The sequence below is a fragment of the Diabrotica virgifera genome, chromosome 3, assembly GCF_917563875.1.
Source record: "Diabrotica virgifera virgifera chromosome 3, PGI_DIABVI_V3a".
Taxonomy (NCBI): Eukaryota; Metazoa; Arthropoda; class Insecta; order Coleoptera; family Chrysomelidae; genus Diabrotica; species Diabrotica virgifera.
In genome coordinates this window covers 251,280,326-251,307,299 of record NC_065445.1, presented here as the reverse complement: position 1 = coordinate 251,307,299, position 26,974 = coordinate 251,280,326, and the positions used below count along the sequence as shown (strand labels likewise).

General features: G+C 32.6%; 1 protein-coding gene across 1 annotated transcript in view; it reads right to left on the bottom strand.

Annotated features, from left to right (window-relative positions):
- Positions 1-26,679, bottom strand: part of LOC126881682 (cytochrome P450 4C1-like) — a 35,658-nt gene extending 8,979 nt beyond the window's left edge. The window contains exons 1-2 of the mRNA XM_050646089.1: positions 26,254-26,679; positions 17,572-17,687 (exon numbers count right to left, since the gene is read on the bottom strand). Of these exons, the coding sequence (XP_050502046.1) occupies positions 17,572-17,687; positions 26,254-26,404 (267 nt within the window). The 5' untranslated portion in view covers positions 26,405-26,679. The remainder of the gene's footprint in view (positions 1-17,571; positions 17,688-26,253) is intronic.
- Between the last annotated feature and the right edge of the window lie 295 nt (positions 26,680-26,974).

Sequence of the window (26,974 nt, the reverse complement as noted above, 5' to 3'; positions counted from 1 at the left end):
ACCATCGAGATATATGTTATCAAATCGTCTCCTGACCGAAGAGTACGAGCGAGTTGAAGTTCAAGTTAATGATAAAATTAAGCAAGCTGACAATTTATCATTGCAATGCGATGGTTGGTCCAACTTGCGAAATGAAAGTGTAATTAATTTCATTGTTACAACACCCGAACCGTTATTTGTCAAATCAGTACTAACAAAAGCAGAGAAGCATACCGCAGAATATATAACAAAATTAATGGTTGAAGTTCTGGAGGAGTATGGACCTAAAAAATTTTTCGCTATTGTGACTGATAACGCAAAGAATATGAGGAAGGCTGTGAGACAATGTGAAGAGATGTATCCCCATCTTGTATCATACGGCTGTTTAGCGCACACATTACATTTATTGTGCAGCGATATTTTGAAATTATCTTCAATAGAGACACATTTGTCACATATTATACATATCGTTAAAACTATTAACCAGTGTCAAGTACTGAGAGCTCAATTCACAGAAATAAGAAATGAGATGAAGTGTGGAGTGTCTCTTAGCCTACCTGTAAAAACAAGATGGGGTTCACATGTAAAATGTCTTCAAGATCTGACTAAATGCAAGTCCGTCCTACAACGTCTAGCAATATCTCCAGATAAAACAATTCAAGATAGAATACGCAGCGCAAAAGCAAATTTACTTGATGAAGGATTCTGGATAAATTCTAGCGCTCTTGTTGAATTGCTTAAGCCAATTACTGAAGCAATAACACGTCTTGAAGGAGATTCTTCGTCAATTCATTTGGTTTGTGAAACTTTCGCGAAAATCGGTAGTAACATATCTACTCATTTAGAATGCGTGAAACTAACGGATTGCGAAAAAACAGAAGCGATGGATAAATTTATATCAAGGAAGGAATACGCCCTTCAACCGATCCATTTTGCCGCAGACTTACTAAACCCTCGGTCTGTTGGTGCAAATTTATCATCAGCCGAAAGGATTGAAGCGATGAAATACATTACTACTATGTCAACCACGACCACGATAGAGATTGGTGATGAAGGAGTGTCAAAGATTACTGAGGATTTAGGAAACTATTTAGCTAAAACAGACTTTTTTGGCGAAACATTTTTATGGAACATACTCGATAATGTCTCTTTGGTTACATGGTGGAAAGGATTTTGTGGACATTCATGCCTCTCCAAAGTTGCAGTCAGGATATTGACAATGCCGTGCACTTCTGCGGCAACAGAGAGAAGCTTTAGCTCCCAGAGCAGCATTCATACGAAGAGAAGAAATCGCCTAACAACTCAAAGGGCAGCAAATTTAAATTATATACAATATAATTCAAAATTGCTGAAACGTTCACGACAACATCACATACAAAGTCAATATCCTATAGAAGAGACTGTACAGAACAACGTTTCGATAGAAGGTAGAAACTTACAGAAGGAGATAGAAGTAATTGAAAACCATATTTCCGAAGAGGAAGAATTAGACGAGGTAATTTTAAATTTAGGCATTTTTTAGATATGTGATATGTGCATGTGATATATGCAGTTTGCTTCTTTTCCGATTTTCCAATGCATTCCACCGTTTTCGAATAAAAAATTATAAATCTTATGTTTTCAGACAATATCATCATGGCATTCAAATACAACAGGAAATGGAAATTCCGACGATGATTTTAATTTTGCTGACTTTGCAATGACCGATGATGAAATTGATCAAAGAATGGAAACTAGGGAACAGAGACCAGCACGCATTTTGAGACAAAGCAAAGTGAACATTTTAGAAAACGTCTTAATGAAATCGGTAAATTAGTGTAAACACATACATATTTATTGTTTATATTCCAAAATTATCAATTTCAGGGTAAAGGCACAGAACAACCCCAAAAAAAAACGGAAGTCGAGAAGGATACTTCAGATGCCGAAAACAAGGTAGTTAGATCTGTATATATTATATTATAAACCCATTATTTTTACTCTCTATGTTTACACTTTCCTATTTAATTTCAGGATGCAGTTCTGGATTTGCCGGAGATAAAAAAAATTACACAAGGCTCATTGGAAGAGCAAACAATTGAAACTTCGACGTTTTATAACAAGAAGGTCTCCAGTTGTCTGCGAAAAAGGAAGTTGTGATTTATAAAAGCCGCTTAAAACAAAACTAAAGAACCTATGTTTTCATTTCTTTATTATTTGTATGTATTTCTTATCCACTTTTCTTTATTTCATAAGTATGTAGTTACTTTGTGTTTATTATATTCAATATGAATGCAAACAATTGATTTTTTAATACAATGAACATAAATTACATAAGTTACATAAATTACATCTGGTTTGTAATTTTTGGGTAATTTTACACGTGTAACTTACAATTTCTGAAATTACACGTAATTTCACATCGCTAGATATAGCCCAGTAAATGAACTGGAAATTCGGCGATACCGTGTAATTTTCAGGGGCAACTCCGAATTGCATGAAAATTTGGATTTAGGCTCTACTTACCCTCCACTTCAGAGTTGAAATTGTGCCGTTGGTTGCTTTTACTTGGGGGGTGACAGTCAACCCTCCTCGGGGGTGAAAAAACATACGTTCAAGATAAGACCGGAAATGGATAAATTGACTGATTTTAAGCAACTTTTTTTCTATAGAGTTTTTTACGTAAGTCAATACTTTTCGAGTTATTTGCCATTGAAAATGTTGATTTTTCGACAAAAAAACTACGTTTTCAGACGTTTTTTCGTAAATAACTCAAAAAGTAAATATTTTATCGAAAAAAAGATCCTTAGCAAAAGTGTAGCTTATAAAGAACCCAAAAAATGGTATATCAGTAAAGTCTATCAATCAAATAAAAACAAAGTTGTAGCTCATGAAAAATACGTTCTTATTCGTCTAATTCCAAATCAAATATTTCAAGGTGAAATCACCGAAAATTAAGCATTTTCATAAAAACCCATTTAAACTTTTTTAAAGTGTTTATAAAAAGCTTTGTTTTAATTGTTAGCAAAAGTTTTAGCATTAAAAATAAGCGAGTTACGCTCAAAATAAAGTTGGCCCTCTTTTTTTTGTAAAAAATCATAAAAATCTCTCCGTGTTTAGCTCCCCAAATGAAATTAATCGCTGCCGCTTTGCAAACAATTTACTTACCTATCTATTTTTATATGATCTGTCAGTCTCACCGATTTAAAGTGTTTATTTTTGAAAGGGTTATAATTGAGAAAGCTTGAATGGCTCACTAATCACGAGTGTATGCAAATTTTGAAAAGCCATATCTTAACCAATTTTTGTCTTACGGAGAAACAAAATGAAACTAGCATATTTATAATAGCAAAACCTACAATTTTTTACTCTTTAGGATTTTTCTTATCACTAATACTTTTTAAGTTATTTTGAAAAAATGAAATTTTTCAAAAATTTAAAAAAAATTTTTTTTTAATATAAAATCAAATGATTTCAAAAATAAGCACTTCAAACCAATTAAACTTACAGATCATATAAACAATACACATACAGTTAAAATTAATGGTAAAGCCAAACAATTAATTTCATTTAGGGTGCTAAATAGAGGGAGGTATTCACGATCTTTTTTACCAAAAAAAAGGGGCAACTTTTTTTTCAGTGTAACTCGTTTATTTTTGATACTGTAAACTTTTGTAAAAAACAATTAATAAGCTTTTTTCGTGTACTTTAAAAATGTTAATAAGGTTTTCCCGAAAAATGCTTCTTTCTTCGGTGATTTCGCGTTGAAATATTCGATTTGGAATTAGACGAATAAGTAACTTTGCTTCTGCTCAATTTGTAGACTTAACTGTTACACCATTTTTTTCGTTTTTTTATAGGCTACACTTTTGATAAAAATATTTTTTTCGATAAAATATTTACTTTTTGAGTTATTTGGGAAAAACGGTCTGAAAACGGGTAGTTTTTTTGTCGAAAAATCAACATTTTAAATCGCTAATTACTCGAAAAGTATTGACTTACGTAAAAAACTTTATGGAACAAAAGGTGCTTAAAATAAGTCAATTTATCCATTTCAGGCCTTATTTTAAACACGCCTTTTTCACCCCCCGAGAAGGGGTAAATGTCACCCCCCAAGTAAAAGCAACCAACAGCACAAATTCAACTTTGAAGTGGAAGGTAAGTAGAACCCGAATCCAAATTTTCATGTAATTCGAAGTTGCCCCTGGAAATTACACTCCAAAACGGTCATTTATTGGGCTAATATGAAAATACTAATTCACGAAAAGGGTGTCAAAAAGAGATGGAAAAAGTAGGTCGACAGTCAAAAAATGAATTTGACAGAAATTACAGTAACAGAACTGGTAAACAAAATTACAAATGAGAAAGTGGTTGGACCAGATGATATTCCTGGGGAAGTGTGGAGGGCATTAGGAGAGATAGAAGCAAGTTGGATAACAAGTTTATTAAATAGAACCATGGAAGTTGGACAAATGCCAGACGAATGAAGAAGCAGTATATTAATACCTGTCTACAAAAACAAGGGAGACATACAACAATGCACAAACTACAGGGTCATAAAAATAATTAGTCACACCATGAAAATATCGGAAATAGTATATTACTTTATGAGGCGGAGAAGCATGACTTTTCTTGACGCGCCCGATATTACGCGCCGAACGAAGTGAGGCGCGTAATAGAGGGCAAGTCAAGAAAAATCGCTTCTTTGCCGAATAAAGTATACTATTTTTTCTTCAAACGTAGCAATTTTCAACCATAAATAGTACAATTCATACGCTATTTTTACTCGAAATTAACTGTGACAACTATCAAAGTCGTCTAGATGTTAGAAATTAAAATAATTAAGTCGTCGGTGGGATTTGCGTCTCCCTGGTTACAGTTGTTTGACAGTTGTTTGCAATTATTATTACGACGAACTTCAGCAACACTTTTAATTGATGGAGGCGGAAATCTAGAATGCCTCAAACGACATGGGGGCTGGAAATCAAGCACGGTTGCCGAAGGATATATAGAGGATTCAATAACAAATAAGAACGATAATGCTTAAAAAATTTTAAACCCTCATGATTCGCCAACATCGGGAATGATTGCTGAAAGTTGTGCTCGACAATCAGTATCATCAACAATTACCAATGCGTATCAAGAGTCGGGAACATTTTTGCACGGTTTCAATTTTGAAAATGCCTCATTAACTAAATGTACTTTTAATATTACTATAAATAAAAATGATGTTTAATTGTTGTTAATGACATTTGTATTGTTGCTTTGTGACATGTTTCATATTGTTGCCATGACAACATTTTTCCCTCCGCCGTAAAGAAATGGAAAAAAAAACTGCTGCCGGCGGAGACATCAAATTTTGACAGGATCAAGTTAGATAAGTAATGTCATCATTATTTGACGTTTGAAGAAAAAAGTAATTAATGGACGGATACGTGAAGAAACCAAAATATCCGATAATCAAGTTGGCTTTATGATGCAATGATGACACAGATGCAATTTTTATTATAATGGTAGGGGAGCCCAAGCGGGGATTTTGTGCAGTTACTCGAGAGCGTCAGATTAATACATGGGGAGAAAACTTGTACCCTGAAAATGTACTTCTACCATATTTAATATAGGCTTTTAATGCAGGGGAGTTCGTTAAGGGGAGGAGTGAAAAAAAAATTTATCCTTACAAATACTCGAAATCGTGAGATTAAGATAAGGTAAGTTAAGTTCATGCAAAACAGTGTACATTTAAAAAATCTGACGATTTGAGCGGGGCGTAAGGAAATGTGTGAGTCCCAAAGTTTCACAAGAAAAAAGCGAATATTTCGCGAAATGAATGACAGATGGAAAAACTAAAAAATGCGTGCTCAATATTTTTTAAAAATTCATCGAATCACACTAAACACGACTTCTCACGGAAAGGGGTGGGGGGTAAATTTTAAATTTTAAATACGAATCCCGCGATATTTCGCGAAATTAACATCAGATCGAAAAACTGAAAAATATACTTATTCAATATTTTTGAAAAATCTATTGAATGGCACCAAACACGACCCCCACACAGAGTTGGGGTGGGGGGATCCTTTAAAATCTTAAATGGGAGCCGCCATTTTTTATTACAGATTTGGATTCCTTACGTAAAATAAGTAACTTTTATTCGAGACATTTTTTCGAATTATGGATAGATGGCGCTATAATCTAAAAAAGGATTGGTGGAAATATAAAATTAATTAAAAATGAAAAGTGCCCATCAAAATGGAAAACTTTACTTCTACTTTTCACAACCCAATAGGTCCCCATAATAACGCTCGATTGACTGCACATTTAGCATACTTTGCTCCCCTACCATAAGGCAAATGATGGGAAAATGGAGAAATAAAGAAACAAACGCTCATATAGTATTCATTGATCTTGAGAAAGCATATGATACAGTTCCTCGAGAGCTTCTGTGGTGGACACTAAACAAGAAAGAATTCCCCGGTGGCATATTTACAGATGCCAGCGTGTGTAGACACCAGGGTGTTGAAATCAGTTAGGGTTTGGAAAAACAATATATTTACAGATGCTAGCGTGTGTAGACACCAGGGTGTTAAAATCATTTAGGGTTTGGAAAAACAGTACATTTACAGATGCTAGCGTGTGTTGACACCAGGGTGTTGAAATCAGTTAGGGTTTGGAAAAACAGTACATTTACAAATACTAACAGATTTGGACAACAGAGTGTCGAAACCTGCTAGCTTTTTTAGTGGCTATATGCATAGATGCTAACGGCTACTGACATTTTATCCAGTATGGTGCAAATGTCTGGAATAAATTCATTGTAATGTCAGTATTAACATAATTATTTATACAGAGTGTCCAAGAAAAATATTTTTGAATAAAATTAATTCACAGAAAAAGAAGAATGTAAGTAATTTATTTAATTCAAAACAAACTCTACTGCTGTCAGAAAACAGAAAATTTTTTTTTGATAAATAAACATTGCTTTTCACTTAATTTTAATGTTCAAGCTGCCACCCATCTGTCTCTTGACAGTTTGAACATTGAATTTAAGCTAAAAGCAATGTGTATTTATGAAAACATTTTTTTTCTGTTTTCTGAAAGCAATAGAATGTATTTTAAATTAAATAAATTACATATAGATTATTCTTATTTTTGTGTAAATTAGTTTAATCCAAAATCATTTTTCTAGGACACCCTGTATAAATAATTATCTCAATGTTTATATTACTAAATAGCGAATTGAATAACCTTTCAAATGAGCTAGCACACGACCCTATTCTTATTTAAAAAATCATCGATTGCGTCATCAATCCCAGATGGATGACGTCACTAGTATGATATATATGTTAAAAAGTCATAATTTAAAATTAAAAATGGACCTGTTTCAGGATTTTTCCTTAAAGTCGGTGGCTTCCGAAATAATAAATTTGTTCTAGACATTTGCACTATACTGTTGAAAATCAATGTCAATAACCATTATGATAGCATCTATGCATGTATAACCACTAAAAAAGCTAGCTGGTTTCAACACTCTGGTATCCAAATGTGTTATATATTAGTATTTGTAAATGTACTGTTTTTCCAAACCCTAACTGATTTCAACACCCTGGTGTCTACACACGTTAGCATCTGTAAATATGCTTCCCGGTGAATATATAGAGATTGTGAGAGATATTATATTAGGGTGTAACATCTAGTGTTAGGACGGAGTTGGGATAGACTGATAAATTTCATGTGAAAGTAAGATTACACCAAGGCTAGGTGCTTATTAGGGTGGGTCGTTTTTATACTTTTTTTTAAATTTCAAGAAATTAAATTTTCTTGAAAAAGTTGCTATTGGTAAAATTATCTTGTACAAATTTTTTTAAATTTTTTTCGTCACTATTTGATCCCCCCGCCAGCCCCCTCAAAAAACAAAAAAAATTAAATCAACAAATTAATTTCCCTGTATTTTGAAATGATGCAATATGGTTCTCTTATTACCTAAAAAAAATATTTTTAATTTTTAGATATATTTAGGCCCCCCGCCAGCCCTTTACTCATTACTATACTCAGCGATATGATATACTATGTATAATATAAATGTACATTATACTATAGCTCCCCGTACGTGACAAGCTTTGGCTAAAAACAATCAAGTACTTTTCCACTTTGGAGCAGCTCTTCGCTTATTTTGTGGTTTAAAATATACAAAAATAACCTAGAACCCACCGCGGGGAGGTAGCTGCCATCGAGTTCCATCCCTGCCCACCCATCCACACAACCATATGAGCCATTTTTAATTTCCTACTTCATAGTCTGATTTGCTATTAAACTTTGGCATGTTGTTTCTAGATGCTATATATAGTTGTACGCTATATATATGCTATATATATATATATATATATATATATATATATATATATATATATATATATATATATATATATAGTTGTACGTATATAACCATCCCTATTAGTAAACTCACATACGGCCAAAAATGCCTCCGTCACTAATTTGACACTTTTTTGACCAGCCTGTGTATGACAGGATAACTTCCATAAATCTCCTTCTGGATAGCTACCAGTTTTAATAAATTCTTGAATGTCTTCATCAGCCAGATTTTTCGTCATTAGCGGCTCCGATTATCTGCACTCTTGCCAATTTATTCAATCAATCTAGGATTCGGCTTCAAAATTATTGAACTTGGGAATTTGTATCCTTGAACTTGTATCCTAATTTTCTTATATGACTACGTGAGTCAAAGATCATCGTTACTAAAATATTTTCAGGATGGCAATAAAAGCCATTTCGTTGGATCACAGTGTCAACTACAGCTTTTAGTTCGTCACTTAAATATCTGAAATATTCAATTAGCTTCCAAAGACGAAGAGTTCCAAATGTACTCACTGGTACAGTTTTTATTAAAAACCAAACCATTGCATATACTCGCAGAATATACCCTGTTAAAATTTTTAAACTAGGCGGCGGATTCTTTACTGCAATGTAAGTCCTAAGATAAGATTCGCCGTAGTTAGCCATCTTCCATGAGATAATTTGCCAGGAGGGTTATTCGCTAAATTATTTGGACAGTTTTCGGAAGATATGGCAGTGCACATTTGGTATAAATATTTTTGATTGCTGCTTAGTTCTTTTAAATTTACCTCAGGCAACTCAACTTTGAATTTTTAGTAGCACACAACAGGTAATCGCTCACAAGTTTCAATAAGTTTGCCGATAGAACACGAGAATGATACAGGTCCTGTGGTATTTCCGTCCAGCTATCTAACCAAATGTCGAAGTGGCAATTCGTTTGTATGTAGTTAACATATTTTCCATTGCAAGGGTCGTTTATGACGTACTCGCAATTCCAAAAAATGTATTACACCACCGTGGGGCCCAGTGTTAACGACAGTACCACCGCAGCCAACAGCAGTCAACTCGCTAATTGACACCTGATTTTCTGTTAAATAGTTAACAATTGTCGATGCTATGGTCTTTGCGGTACCATTTTGAGGTGTTACGTGCCCTATATAGTCGCTACCAGGTTCCTTCAATAACACTTTATGTTATTCGACAGTGGTTTTTCTAGATGACGATTCTCCCTGATCTTGAATATGAAGGGTTTGATTTTTGCGACCATCAAAATAGAGAGTTTGCAGACCAGCATCATCCTTTATGTTTTTTTTTGTAAATCAAGTCGTTGAATTTTTTCTTTGTCGATCTAATTTAGACTTGTATATTACATAGACTTGTCATTTTTGGATATCAATCCAATATCTTCAAGAACTGCACTAGCGATCATTGCTCCTTTTCTACTCGATAATCCAGTTCGGTCTATTACAGTCAAAGGTAGGCGCTGTAGGCGTAGAGTGCTTAGGGGTATTATGGATCTTTCTGGACCTGGACAAATTTACCTGGCGGTGAGGTTTAAGGTTGTTAAAATTAATCAAGTATTTTTTTAAGTGCATTTGAAGCTATTTTTAGTCGTTTGAAACATCAGGTTTCATTGATGTAAAAATTTAATTTTTAATTTTTTTAGGGGTCGGGCGGGGGGGCTAAATATTAAAATAGAAAAAAATAAAAATTTCACTATTCATTCTAGACCATTTGGCAACTTTCTTCACTACAGGCATAAAAAAACTAGAGAACCGACCCACCCTAGTGGACCCACCTTATTTATTCCCATTAGTTTTAGATCAAATAACAGCGAAACTACAAGGTAACATTCCTTGGTGCTTTAATTTATGTTGATGATGTCGTGCTAGTAGGAAATAGTGAAAGAGACTTAGAACAAAAACTGGAACAGTGAAGACAAGCTCTGGAGGAAAAAGGTTTAAAACTTGGTAGTACAAAGAGAGAGTATTTGGAATGCTGTTTAAAGATGGAGGTACTACAAATAAAATGATATCTTTGGATGGTGAAATGATTTTGAAAAGTAAGGGTTTTACATACTTATAATCGGTCGGTTTCTCAGAGTAATGGGGAACATATGGAGATGCATGTAATAGAATTAGGGATGGATGGATGAAGTGGAAGGAAGTGAGTGGTGTGTTATGTGACAAGAACAATTGCAATGCTGCGGTATAGTCCGTTCTTTAACGGTAAAATATTGCAAAACCTCTAAATTTTAAAGAACCGCTTCGATTGACATGAAATTTGGCATACACATAGCTAACAAGTCAAAGAAAAAAAGTGATATTGTGCCGATATGTGCTTTTGCCCTGGGGGTGGTTTTCACCCCCTCTTGGGGGTGAAAAAATATTTGTCCAAAGAAAGTCAGGAAATGGATAAACTGGCTAATTTTAAGTAACTTTTGATCTATAGAGTTTTTTCACTAAGTCAATACTTTTCGAGTTATTTGGCAGTGAATATGTTCATTTTTCAACAAAATAACCACGCTTTTTGACGGTTTTTCGCAAATAACTCAAATAGTAAGGATTTTGTCGAAAAACATTCTAAGCAAAAATATAGCCTGTAAAAAATTTAAAATAATGGTGTATACATCACGTCTCTACACCTAGTAGAAGTAGAGTTATAGCTAATGAAAAATAGGTTCATATTCGTCAAATTCCAAATGGAATAATTTAAAGTGAAATAAACAAAAATGAAGCACATTTACGGGAAAAGTGCAATGCATCATAGCAATGCGGACCCTGTTGACTGCCGCTCTAAATAGCTCTGCACCACTGCATTCGAACCATTCCCGTAAGTTCTTAAGCCAGGATGTTCTTCGCCTTCCCACATTTCGCTTTCCTCGGATTTTGCCTTGCATAACAAGTTGTAATAATGAGAATTTTTACCCTCTCATCACATGTCCCAAGTACTCATTACAAATTATTTAAAGTGTTTAAAAAAGCTTCATTTTGTTTAAAAAAAAATCTCTAGCATCAAAATTAAACAAGCTACGCTCAAAATAAAGTTAGTCCCTTTTGGTTTTGGTAAAAAAATCGAGAAAACCACCCCCTAATTAGTATCTTAAATGAACTTAATCGTTACTACTTCACAAGTTTCTTGACTCGTGTATATATTGTTTATATGATCTGTAAGTTTCATCGGTTTAAAGTCCTTACTATTGAAAGGGCTGTAGTTAAAAGGTGTTGAACGAGTCACTGATCACGTATGTATGCAAAGTTAGAAACACCAAATCTCAATCAATTTTTGTCTAACAGAAAAACAAAAAAATACATGATATTCAGAAAAGCAAATCTGACTTTTTTTGTTTTTCGAGATTTTTGGTATCTCTAACAATTTTTAAGTTATTTTGAAAAAAAGCATATTTTTCAAAATTTAAATTTTAAAAAATTTTATTTTGAAACCAAATTTTTTTAAAAATAAGCAATTTTAGTCCTGTCGCCAGGGGGGGTACAACGGCCTCGTTAATTCAGATGGACTTACTCAAGTTTTTTTTATGTATTTTGACCCGTAGAACACGAATTTTTTGGGTAACAGTTGATCCGGATGTCGATAAGATTGTTATAGACCAAGAACTTGAGGAATCAAATAACAGCGATTTTTGGCAAAACAAAACAATATTTTGTATTTTTTGGGTCATTTTAAGCAAAAAATATTTCTACAAGTTTTTTAGTAGGATGCACAGTTTTCGAGATAAACGCGGTTGAACTTTCAAAAAATCGAAAAACTGCAATTTTTAAACCCGAATAACTTTTGATTAAAAAATAAAATAGCAATTCTGCTTAGCGCCTTTGAAAGTTCAAGTCAAATTATGTCGGTTTTGATTATTTGCATTGCTAAAAATTTATTGTGTTATTGTTAAACAAAGCTACAAACAACTAGTGCGTGAGTGATGTTTCTATGATTTCTCATTTAAAATCGAACGAGTAGGTAGAATAGGTACTAGTGCAATCAAGTCTATTTCTACGTTACATGCGTTAAAACGCATGTAAAAGCACGGGAAACCCTACGTGTTTATAGCTTTGTTAAACAATAAAAAAACAAATTTTTACCAATGCAAATAATCAAAACCGATATAATTTGACTTAAACTTTCAAATGCGGTAAGCAGACTTGCTATTTTATTTTTTAATCAAAAGTTATTCGGGTTCAAAAATTGCAATTTTTCGATTTTTTTAAAGTTCAACCGCGTTTATCTCAAAAACTGTGCATCCTACGAAAAAACTTGTAGAAATATTTTTTACTTAAAATGGCCCAAAAAATACAAAATATTGTTTTGTTTTGCCAAAAATCGCTGTTATTTGATTCCTCAAGTTCTTGGTCTATAACAATCTTATCGACATCCGGATCAACTGTTACCCAAAAAATTCGTGTTCTACGGGTCAAAATACATAAAAAAAACTTGAGTAAGTCCATCTGAATTAACGAGGCCGTTGTACCCCCCCTGGCGACAGGACTATTTGAATCGATGAAACTTACAGATCATATAAACACAACATAAATAAAATAATTTGTGGAGCGGTAACGATTAATTTCATTTAAGTTGCTAATTAGGGGTGTCTTCCCGATTTTTTTTTGCAAAAACAAAAGGGACCAACATTATTTTGAGCGTAACTTGCTTAAATTTAATGCTTGAAACTTTTTGTAAAAACAGAAATAAAGGTTTTTTAAACACTTTAAAAAAGTTTTAATGAGTTTTCCCCAAAAAGTGCTTAATTTTTTCGATATTTCACGTCGAAATATTCTATTTGAAATTTGGTGAATATGAATCTACTTTTCATTGGCTATAACTCTAGTTCTACGAGGTCCAGAGACCTAACGCGTACACCATTTTTTTACTTTTTTTTAGGCTATATTTTTGCTAAGAACGTTTTTTTCGACAAAACACTTACTTTTTGAGTTATTTGCAAAAAACCGTCTAAAAATGTGGTTATTTTGTTGAAAAATGAACATATTCACTCGCAAATAAATCGAAAAGTGTTGACTTGGCGAAAAAGCTCTACAGAACAAAAGTTACTTAAAATTAGTTAGTTTACCCATTTCCGGACTTATTTTGGACATATATTTTTTCACCCCCAAGAGGGGATGAAAGTCACCCCCAGGGCAAAAGCACACATCGGCACAATATCACTTTTTTTCTTTGACATGTAAGCTATACGCATGCCAAATTTCATGTCAGTCCAAGCGGTTCTTTAAAATTTAGAGCAAAAACCGTGAAAGAATGGACTAGTAGGAAAATTTTTATAAAACAGCCATACGACCGGCTATGATGTACGGACCTGAATGCTGGACAGATAAAAAAAAGAGGAAGAGCGAATGCATGTGGCGGAAATAAGAATGCTAAGATCGATGAGAGAAGTAACAAAAAGGGATACAATTAGCAATAAATATATTAGGGGTTGTCTAAGGGCGGCACCAAATTGATGCAAAGATGAGAGAGCATAGTTTAAGATGGTTTGCTCATGTTCAACGTCTATAGACGTTAATCACCCAATACGAAGAATTGCTACAGTTCCTGAAGAAGCACTAGAGGAACACCAAAGAAGACCTGGGGGAGACGATTATACAGAACATGTCGGTAAAGGGGATTGATCTAGATATGACCCAGGATAGAAACTTATGAAGAAGTACAATAATAAAAGCCGACCCCACGTAGCGATCAAGGCAAAGAGAATGATGAGGATAAAAAAACACAATGACATCAATTTAAGAGTCGATTGTATACTTCTTTTTGGGCACACTGCAAATGCTAAATGCGATATTTACGTGAGGTATCCGAGGTGACCAGAGGTGATCGTATTAGAAATGAAGACATACGTGAAAGGTGCGGTGTTGGAAGGACTTTAAACAGACTTTAAACGAAACAGTTATCGTGGTTCGGACATATGGCGAGAATGAGTGAAGGTAGAACTGTAAAGAGGGTATGGAAAGCGGCATCTGACAAAAAATGACAAAGAGGCAGGCCAGCAAGAACGTGGAACGCAAACGTTGGAAAGGCTTGCGTACAAAGAAATATTGGGTGGAGAGAAGCAGAAAGACTAGCTACTGACCGAAAGCAGTGCCGGATTAACCATTAGGCGGACTAGGCCGCCGCCTAGGGCCCGGACACTTGATGGGGCCTGCATCTCGCTAAAATGCATTAATTAATATTGAATTATTTAAGTAGTAATTTAGAAAACAATGTAAAATGTTAAATAAATAAAATAGGGCTAACTGAGACAAAAATTAAGCACAAAAACTTAAATTAAGCAGTTATCTTATCTCTACAAAGGCATTTTTATATTCCATGTTCTAATCATTCCCTTAATTTGGTAATTCATTTTTCAAGCAAATTTTGTTTAGAAGCTGGTAATTATTTTGGTATGGTACGTTTTTTTTTTCAATTTCTACCCACCGATGGGCCTTATATTATAGGCATTCAGTCACGGGTAAAATATTGCAAAACCGGATTTTAAAGAACTTTTGGATATGAAAGAAGAGCTTGGATTGACATGAAATTTCGCTTACGCATAGCTAACATGTCAAAGAAAAAAGTAATATTGTGCCGATGTGTGTTTTTGCTCTAAGGTGAGACCACCCCTTCTCGGAGGTGAAAAAATATAGCGTCAAAATACGTCTGGAAGTGGATAAACTGACTAATTCTAAGCAACTTTTGTTCAATATAGTTTTTCATCAAGGTAATACATTTCGAGTTATTTGCAAGCGAATATGTTCATTTTCGTACTTCCGGGCCTAAAGTGACAACTTCACTCCCTTGTGACAGGTACTAAAGTGTCACATTTAATCCCTCCGGGATTAAATATTGACGAAACTCCCGGAACGATTAAATCACAAACAAACGAATTTAAGGGATATTTTATTGAAAAATATAATTAATTAGAATGGTAATTAACGTTAATATTCAAATTAATATTGTGACAGTTCGTCATATTGACCAGTCTTTCCTGGGTTAATGCAGCAGGTAACTGACGAGTAACAGATAGGTCCTTTTCATATTGAACTGGTGTTTGTTTCGAAGATCCTGCGGAAACAGGAAGCGAGAATGAGGACTGTGGCATAACTATAGTGGACGAATCGGCGACTTGACCAAATATTTTATCTGAAATTTTTTGTTTATTTTTAATAGACGATTCAATATATCCCTCGGCCACGTTGGAGGATTTCCATCCTCCATGTCTCTTCAGCACGTCTATTGTTGCTCCCGAATCAGCTAACAAAGACGCAGATGTGCGTCTAAAACAATGTCCCGTATAAGACGTCGCATTTTCTAATTTCAAGAAAGCTGCTATTTGCCGTGGAATTGTACCAAACATGTTTTTTCCTACTACTCGCGTAGTACATTCTTTGTTGATGTATTGAACAAAAAATTTTGAATGAGTTGTCCCTGTCTTTCGCAATGCCACATATTTCCGAAATATCGCCACAAAACTGATGGCACTGTTTTCTGAATTTTTGATCACAAAATTTCGGTCAATTTTATTTTTGGTGTTTCTAATCGCAATTAGGAAGGAATCGCCCAAATCTCTCACATCGTCGATTTCTAAATCAACCAACTCTTTTCCACGACAAGCTCCCGCAACGCCCAAAATAAGTGCAACCTACAAAAAAATTGATTTCTTAAAATTTCTGAATATAAACAAATTTCCAAATTTACCTTAAGCATTAAATATTTATCATCCGGAGCCTCCCGTAAGAACTGATCTACCTGCTCAGACGTGAGAATTCTTGACTTCTTTGGCTTAAATCCCTCATTTCTTCTCTTCAAAAAAGCTAATAATTTTGGAAATTTACTTATATCAATATCTTCTCTAATGTTAATAACCGATTTCAGCATTGAGTAATGTGCCCAGAGAGTTGAGGCACAAACCGCTTTTGATTTATCATCGAAGTAGACTAACAGCGCATTTTCAGTAGGTTGTCTCACATTTTTTAAGCGGCACCACTTTTTAAAAGCATCGTACTGCTGCTCGTATAGTTTTCTAGATTTCGGTGGTAACAATTCTTCACCTACTTCGGCTGCTCTTTTATCAATATCAGATACACCTTCTTCACTCATGATACCAATAATTATCAATAACAATGTTTCTTTACAATGACACTAGTAATGACAATGTTTCTAAATTATAACTGTCACAACGCAATGTTACTATGGTAACTTATTTTAAAGACAGTTTATTAAATGAGTTGAAGAGAGAAAAAACTGATTGAAATTATCGAAATAATTAATAAAATCATACCGGAAGTACGAAAAGTATCGTATATACCTTGCGACTGAAGTACATTTAATCCTTCAGGTAAATTATGGCCCTCCCTGCGGTCGGGCCATAAACTTTACCTTCAGGATTAAATGTACTACTTCAGTCCCGCGGTATATAATGTACTATTTCCAACAAAAAAAAAACACGTTTTTAGACGGTTTTTCGCAAGTAACTCAAAAAGTATCTAAGTATTTTATCGAAAAAATATTCTTAGCAAAAATATAGCTTCTAAAAAATAGAAAAAATGGTGTATGTGTGCAGTTTGTAGACCCAGTAGAAGCAGGGTTGTAGCTTATGAAAAGTAGGTTCTTATTCATCAAATTCCAAATCGAATATTTCAACGTGAAATAATCAAAAAAAGAAGTACTCGTCATGGAAAACTCATCATAACTTTTTTAGATGTTTAAAAAATGCATTATTCCTGTTTTTTAAAAAGTTTCCAGCATAAAAAGTAAGCAAGATATGCTCAGAATAAAGTTGATCCCTTTTTTGGGTAAAAAAAACTGGCGAAAATAACCCCCTAATTGGAATCCCAAATGAAATTAATCCTTACCGCTTCACAATCTACTTTACTTAGGTATTGTTTATATGCTCTGTAAGTTTTGTTGGTATAAAGAAGTGCTTATTTGTAAAAGGGCTGCAGTAGAAAGGCCTTGAAAAAGTCACTAATCACGAGTACATGCAATTTCTTTTTATTTAGCTTAATACCTCGACAACTAATGGCCATTGGCTTGGTACAGTGAATTTTTCCATTCAGATACCTAGTTTAATGTGTAGTATGTGTTGAGTAAGTGTCTTGTTACTTAGCAAAGTCGACGTCATTGTTTTTGCAAAGAGACGCTAATTGTATCCGAACGTCTGTTCCGGTGAGTACCAATCCCACAAGGATAGAAACTATTTTCATTTATTAATCTTTAATAAATGAAAAATATATTTTATCTGTTATTCTAAATAGTATTTTTACTTACCTCCATGTCCTCAGGGGGGCCTGCAAGGCTAATTAAATATAACTCGAAGAGGCCCCATATTTTGTATATTGGATAGAAAAGTTTTGATCTCTCGCGGAGGATTCTAAAAAGTTCCTCTAAAAAAAACAAAATTTAGACAAAAATAAATAGAGACAAAATAATATTACCCTGATTTAAAAAAATAAATATCCACTAAAATTAAAACATTAGCTTGAGATGATTCACTGAGCTTGATTTAGAAAAAAATTATCTAAGAACTTCGTAATGTTTTGACTTGTTTATTCAACCTCTACGAAATTAAAACGGGTGTTCCGTGAGGTAGTGTTCTAGGGCCGGTTCTAGATTTACTATTCGCAAGTGACATACCAGAGTTAGAAAACAACACTATAGCCACTTTCGCAGATAACACTGCCATTCTGGCAGTTGGTAAAGATAATACAGACTCAACTATTTGTCTACAAAATTCAGTCAATAAATTCCATAACTGGACCAGGAAGTGGAAAATCTCCCTAAAGGAAGGTAAATCGGCTCATATATAGGATGGAACGCACTTATGGAATAAAATTATTTCTTCCTTGTTTTAAAAAATTTAAAAAAAAACGCTGAGACCCGTCCATTTTTAAATAAAAAATATACGCTTTTTAAACCTAAATTTGAATGTATAGGGTCATTCACGCAAGTCTAGCATAGTCCATAAGCTTTATGTTTAACGGAACACCCTATATATTTTTATAGTTTTAAAAGCTGCTTAACAACTTGATTTCATCGAACCATATCATGTATGGTGTATTATGAATAGGGAGCGGATTTATATGCGATCAATTTTGATGAAATATGCGCATATATATGCGGTAAAAAATTACGAAATATGCGCAAGATATGCACAAAAATTCAAAAATTGCGCATTTCGAGAAACCACAAATTTTCTGTTCTATTCTATTCTAAGGGGTTCTTTTATAGGGGGCGGCAATCTTATTTATTATCTTTCAAATAAAATCATTTTTTTATAATATATGCAATTTATTCACAGTTTTTACAAAAACTGCTATCAATAGTTAGCTATATTTAAAATAAAACAACAATATCACTATAAATATATTATTATCTTCGATTATAATTCACTACAATGTGTTTTTCCACATTCTGTACGAGGAAACATATTCTTTGATTAGATAAAATATTTTTATAACTTGAAAAACTCCTTTCACCATCAATAGAAGTGATTGGGGCGTATTTAAAATAACTTGTTAATTTCCGTTAGAAAATCGTAAAACTATGGTGTAAATTCTCTTAACAATAGAGGATTTAAAAGAATCACCAGAATTATAGGTACCTACTAAATATAATAAAAGTAAATAAAATTCGGATTTCCGGGTAAACCATCCTTCATCACTTTAACATCCTACAATCATTTTATAACGGGTTACTATAGGCACTATAAGTACTTTGTGTAAAGATCGGGTATTTTCTAAGAAAAAATGAAAGGCAGTGAATGAGCCGTCCTCTTCAGGTAGTTCTCGAATTAATAGATGCTACAGCCTGTGCGGGGAAATATTTTGTGTCAAATTAAAACATTTAAAATTTTTTTTGGACTTAAATGTTTTTGGACTTAAATATGCAAAATTTAGTAAAGTTCTCAAATATGCGAAATATGCATGCAATATGCATTTAGCATAAAATCCGCTCCCTAATTATGAATAATACAGGGCGAAATTTTAAAAATTATAGTGTGTGGAAACCACTTATGGAATGAAATTGATTGTGTACTTATTTTAGAAAATTATAAAAAAACTCTAGGATACGTCAACTTTTAAATTCAACTGTGTCATGTGCACTGTTTAAATTTAAATTTAAATATAAAGGGTGATTCAGCCAAGTCTAGCATAGTCCATGATCTTTAATTTTAATAAAACACCCTGTATATTTTTATGTTTTTAGAATCTGCTAAACAACGTCACCACAAAAAAGTGTATTATGTAGGACCTATTATAATTAATACAAGGTGAAATTGTAAAATTATGTAAAATTTTCGTCAAGATATTAAAAACCTACATAAAATTTTGAAATTAATAATTTATCATACTTTAAATAATGGTATTATTTTTAAATTAGCTAAATAAAGACATACATTTTCTAAAGTAAGTATACATCTATTGGGGTTTGTATTTAAGGTCTTGATCAAGTTTATCAATAATTTCAAAATTTCACCCTATATTGTTCATAATAGACCCTATATAAAACACTTTTTTGGGATGAGGTTGTGAAGTAGCTGCTAAGAACATAAAAATATACAGCTATGCTGTACTTGCGTGAATTACCCTGTATATTTAAATTTATGTTTGTTAAGTGCCCATTTAAATTGAAAAGTTGGCGTGTCCCAGTATTTTTTATAATTTCCTAAATTATGGACACAAAAAAATTAGTCTTTAAAAAATTAGTTCGTTTGGGTCTTAGAAAAAATTTCACCCTTTATACGCTTTTTGAAAACTCTAATATGAATTTTACAAATTAGACAAATAGGCAATTAAAATGGCATATTTATTTTTTCCCTACACTATTACTTAATGTTTTATTAAAAAATCAATTTTGTCAAAATCGCAATTTTACCATAAAAATAAAAAAAAATTAAACAACGTTTTTCTTAAAATTAAAAGTTTCACCATTTTTTTTTCTATAACATGTCTAGATCTAAAACTCCCCATAACACTTCTCTTGGACTCTATAGTTTAACATAGACGTGACCAAACAGATAAATTTTAAATTTTTTCACTTAACTTTTGCGATCTAACTTTGCAATTCACGAAGCTGCACTTTTTATTTTTTATAACTTTTACGAGAAGAAGACTGAAAGTCTACAACAATTGTCATAGTCTTCACAATGGTAAGAGATATGTGCTGTACAAATTTCAGAAAAAAAAATTTAAATGGAACGTTGTAGCGAGTTAAACCGTGATTTCATCTTTTTTTTTTTCATTTTTAGGTGAAAATTCCGATTTTGACAAATTTTATTTTTTAATAAAAAATTAAGTAATCGTGTGAAAAATAAATATGCCATTTTAATTGCCTATTTGTCTAATTTGTAAAATTCATATTAGAGTTTTCAAAAAGGGTATACAGGTTGAAATTTTTTCTAAGACCAAAACGAAATAATTTTTTAAATCCGGGCCTGATTTTTTCTACAGGTTGAAATTTTTTCTAAGACCAAAACGAAATAATTTTTTAAATCTGGGCCTGATTTTTTCTAGTTTGACTAAATCAGTTTATTGGGTGGTAACATAAATTAAATATTTGTTCAAAAAAAATTAATTTTTGTAATATGTATGTAGAAGTAAATTTTTTTAAATCTATGGTTCACTTTACCAAACTTTTAATTATTATTCATAGTCAAATTTGATTTTTTTATAAAAAATTAAGTAATCATGTGGGGAAAAACAAATATGCCATTTTAATTGCCTATTTGTCTAATTTGTAAAATTCATATTAGAGTTTTCAAAAAGCGTATACAGGGTGAAATATTTTCTAAGACCGAAACGAACTAATTTTTTAAAGTCGTACCTGATTTTTTCTAGTTTAAATAAATCAGTTGATTGGGTGATAACATAAATAAAATATTTGTTAAAAAAAATTAATTTTTGTAATAAAAGTTAATTTTTTTAAATCTATGGATTACTTTACCAAACTTTTAATTCATAGTCAAATTTGATTTTTTATAAAAAATTAAGTAATCGTGTGGGGAAAAAATAAATATGCCATTTTAATTGCCTATTTGTCTAATTTGTAAAATTCATATAAGAGTTTTCAAAAAGCGTATACAGGGTGAAATTTTTTCTAAGACCCAAACGAACTAATTTTTTAAAGCCGGACTTGATTTTTTTCTAGTTTGAATAAATCAGTTGATTAGGTGGTAATAGTGTAACGATTGACCAAAATAAGAGACACATCGATCTGACCGTTCAAAAATTATGGCGAATATAAATTTCTGTCAAAATGCGGAACTCGCCCTGTATATTATTAAACAATGGGAGCAGACACTTTTTAATGGTCATTTGTTATTCCCCATAGGAGCCTCTATACGAGGTAAGAGTATGTACAGTTCCTCATGACTCGCCCTGTATAAGTAATGAAGAATGGACCAGCAACTAAGAGATAAGAGCGCTCGTCGGAAAAGCTGGATCCACCTTCAACCGGATGAGGGCCATATCCAAAAGCCTCAACCTCGCTCTTGGTATAATAGTAAGAATGTGGCGATGCCATACCTCTTCTGTCCTCTTTTTGCGTCGTTGAATCGTGGATCTTGAACGAAAATATGTGCAGAACATTGGAAGCATTTAGGATGTTGCTATATCGGACAATATTTAAGATCTCGTGGACTGAGGAGTCGTAAACGAAGACGTCCTCAGAAGAATGAAGAATAACCGAGACCACTAGATTCGTTCTGCTGAGAATAGCGTAATGTAAATTTAACATTGTAACCTAATGGGTGTAGGCTATTGACTTAAAAACCGAATACCGGTTTTTGGAATAGCCGGTTTTTTTGACTGGTTATAACCGATAGGTTAATCCGTAAATAAAAATAACCGGTCTAACTATGAGCCCCGGCATTATGAGATGAATAATCTAACTAACCAATTTAATTTTAAAAAAGCCAATTTTCCTATGTTGTGAGATTTATTGAGGAACTGTAATTGGGATAATTTAGGATGTATACAAGATATTGACATTGCAGTTGACTATTTTTATTCTAAAATTTATGAAATATTTGAGGTGTGTGTACCTAGATTTCGAACTAAGAGTAGAATAAACAAATTTCCTGTGTGGTTTACTCCAGACATTATTCGTTTGCAAAGGGAGAAAGAGTTTCATTGGGGTATGCAAAATGTAGCGGTTTATCATGTAACTGAATATAAAAGACTGCGAGCACTTTTAAAAAATAGGATTAGGGAAGCGCATGAGTCATACATACATAATGTCGAAAACAGTATCAATACTAGCCCTAACTTATTTTGGAATTTGGTAAATAGAAACAAGAAAGCGAGTATTGACACTGAATATATAATTAATGGGAACAATGAAATAGTTTCTGACAGTAAAACAATTTCCCAAGAGTTTGCTGATTATTTTAAGTTTATATATGACCATAAATCTTCTACATACGATTTAAATTTTATTAATTCTAGTCACAATAATTCTCCTTTGCTCAGTTTCACTAAAGTTACAGTGCGTGATATACATAACGCATTTTCAAAATTAAAACCAAAGTTTTCTTCGGGACCTGATGGTATTCCGGGGTATATATTTAAAGCATGTCGCGACTACCTTACGTATCCTCTAATAATTATCTTCCAAAAAATAGTAGATAATAATTATTTTCCGAAATTGTTTAAAATGACTAAAGTAACTCCTATCCATAAAAAGGTTCACGAAATGATTGCAAAAATTACAGACCTATTGCAATTTGGAATTGTATAGCAAAAATTTTTGAACACATCTTACATGAAAAAATGTATGCACATGTACAGAAAACGATATGCCCACAACAATATGGATTTTGTAAAAATAAATCTATTGAAGCTAATTTATTATTATTTACTAATTATATTAATGATGTCATAGTCAACAAGAAACAGGTAGACGTGGTATACATTGATTTCGCCAAAGCCTTCGATAAGGTCAACCATGATATTCTATTAGAAAAATTATTGTACTTTGGGCTAAGCAATTCATTGCTAGAGCTTTTTGTAACATACTTGACAGATAGATGGCAAAATTTGTATCATATAAAGGAGATAAATCGGAGGTTTTCCTAGTGGAATCAGGTATACCACAAGGTCGAAATTTAGGACCGCTATTATTTTTACTGTTTGTGAATGAATTACCTTCTTTAATTACATCTCGGTGCCTTTTATATGCGGACGATTTAAAAATATTTAGAGAAATTAAAGATTTGAATGATTATTTTCAATTACAGTACGATTTAAACGAGATTTATGATTGGTCAATACGTAATAAGCTGTATTTTAATTTGAACAAATGTACGATCATGACAGATAGTCGTCAGGCAAACCCTAGTTATTTTATGTACAATATGGGAAATAATAACTTACATAATAGTCGGAAAAATAAAAGAATACCCATGAACGAACATATAAAACACGCTGTATTTTCCTGTCACCGTGTCACAAAGAAAATTGCCCAGCGCAAATACATGTAATAAAAATTATTACATGTACTTGCGCTAGCCAATTTTCTTTGTGACACAGTGACAGGAAAATACAGCGTGTTTTATATGTTCGTTTATGGGTATTTTTTCATTTTTTCTACTGTAGGGTCAATTAAGTGACGGATCTTGGTATTACGTTTGTAAATAATTTAAGTTTCAACTTACATGTGCAAAATATTATGTCTCAGTCATACAAAATGATAGGACTTATTAAACGTGTAACATATAAATTTCATAATATAGACTCAATTAAACGGCTTTTTAATTCATTTGTTAGAATTTGGGAGTATTGTCTGGAGTACCTTATTAAATAGTGGTCACATGCGGCAAATTGAATCAATTCAAAACAAGTTTATTAAATATTTATTTTACAAGAAGCATAATATATCGCCAGAATATGATTCGTATCAACCATTAAGAAAAGAATTTAATATAAAAAAATTAGAGCAAAGAAGACAACGTTGTTTAATTTTTCTCTACAGGCTGTTTGGTATAGAATGGGCCATAGCTTAACCTCAGGTTTCTGAGGTTAAAATAGGCCGATTTAAGCTAACTTACCTTAGTACAAAGTTTATAATAACCGAGATACAGGGTGTCAAAATTAAACTTTTTTTTATTTATTATTGAATATTTCCTGACAGGTATGAGATAACAACATGAAATTTGGCGTGTGGGGGTTTTTTGGGTCGAGAAAACTAAATTCCCTACCAAAAATTATGTATTGCTTAGAGGGCGACACATACGCCTTTAAGCACTTATTTATTACGTTCAATTTTTTTTATCCCTCACTCTGCATAATTTTGACATTAAAATTTTTATTCTACTATTAGTTTTACTTAAAAAAGGTATACTTCTTTCATCTCCCTAAACTCAACTGTTTTCGAGATAAACGCATTTTAAATCTGGGATACACCATCATTTTTAGCATAATATCATTGTAGTTACACCCGAAAAATAATTTAAAACCATAAAATTATCCAAAAATGTATCACAAATTTCTTCAAATGGAATTTGCGATGCAATGACATAAATTTGAGAACTGGCACAATTATTATAGTTTTAAGTTATTTTTCGGGTGTAACTACAATGATATTAATTATTTATATGGGAAATAAGCCACAATTAAAATGAAAAAATAATTTTATTAACGTTTCGACGCCCAATCGGGTGCCGTTGTCAAAATACAAAATATTACTAAAATAAACAAAAGTGTTGTTGCTAAGCAAAAAAATTCTTCTAATAATTTATTTAATCTCACTCATTTATATTGTTTTAAAGTCTTCTACTTTAAAATGTATAATATATGTCTGAATTGCCAATATAAATGAGTCAGATTAAATAAATTATTAGAAGAATTTTTTTGCTTAGCAACAACACTTTTGTTTATTTTAGTAATATTTTGTATTTTGACAACGGCACCCGATTTGGGCGTCGAAACGGTAATAAAATTATTTTTTCATTTTAATTGTGGCTTATTTCCCATATAAATAATTAATCATAAAAATGCCACAAGGAAATAGCTTCAGAACAATACAATGATATTATGCTAAAAATGATGGTGTATCGCAGATTTAAAATGCGCTTATCTCAAAAACGGTTGAGTTTAGGGAGATGAAAGAAGTATACCTTTTTGAAGTAAAACTAATAGGAGAATAAAAATTTTAATGTCAAAATTATACAGAGTGAGGTATAAAAAAAATTGAACGTAATAAATGAGTGCTGAAAGGCGTATGTGGCGCCCTCTAGGCAATACATAATTTTTGGTACGGAATTTAATTTTCTCGACCCAAAAAACCCCCACATACCAAATTTCATGTTGTTATCTCATACCTGTCAGGAAATATTCAATAATAAATAAAAAAAAATTTTAATTTTGGCACCCTGTATCTCACTTATTATAAACTTTGTACTAAGGTAACTTAGCTTAAATCGGCCTATTTTAACCTCAGGAACCTGAGGTTAAGCTATGGCCCATTCTTTACCAAACACCCTGTATAAACAACTATGTAATCACGTAATAGACTCGCCTGATCTTTTGGGGCAAATAAAATTTTATGTCCCGGATCAAAGAACCCGTCCAAGAAACATATTATTTTTTGTAAATACTTCTAGCCCACTTAATAAAATGTGCCAAATTTACAACGATTTAACAACAACCACTTGTCTGGAATTATTTGGAATAAACTTGCAATTATTTAAACGTCTATCTCATGAATAATATAAAGAGAGGTTTTTTTTTATTATTATTTTTAACGTTTTTGCTGGTAAACATCTGTCGTTTTTTGTCTCTATTTAACATTATGTGCATGTTGTACTAAACTGTTGTCATTGTAGATACGGATACATGTAAATAGGGAAACCTGTTTGTATCTGTTATTAACAAATAAGTAACTGAAAACCGGTATTCTGTCAACAACCGCCATCCCTAATTTCGATGATAAAAAAGAAACAGAAATACTTACCATTCTCTAAATTAACTAATTCATAATTGCCAATAATTGGGAAAGTCTCTGGTCCTGGAATTTCGTTAACATATTTCCAGTATTTATGATAAGTGTACTGTCGAAATAAAAATATTGCTATCACGCACAACACCAGCAAAAGAATATACATTTTTCGTTAATTCTAGACAACACTTGATTTATTTGTGATGTAAGACCTCCCAGGATAATGTTCTCCTTGCAGTGAATATAAATTATTATAAACATTCGTTGATAATGGCATCATCTTTAAAAATGTAAACAAAATTTATATAGTGCGATGCAGATGTTTTCGATGATAACTACATGTGTTGCTGCATTTTTCTGCTATATTTTTTTGTATCAATTTTATCTGTGTTTACCCGGGTAAAGTGCGAAGTACTCACCAGGTGTTGGTGTGAATTTTTACATGTGTTGCTGCATTTTTCTGCTATCTTTTTTAACCTAACCTTTATCTGTATTTGCCCGGGTAAAGTGCGAAGTACTCGCCAGGTGTTGGTAACCAGTGGCGTAGCTAGGCCCTACCGGGGCCCCCTATCACAGTTTGTCGCGAGGCCCCTTTCCACGACTGATATGGGATAATGCTAAAAACATGTTCAACAAAAGCAGCAAAAACGCTTGTATAGAATAAAATGGAACTATGTTATTGTCACTGAAAATTTTACAATTTTATGGACAAAAACTAGGAAAAAACAACAACAAA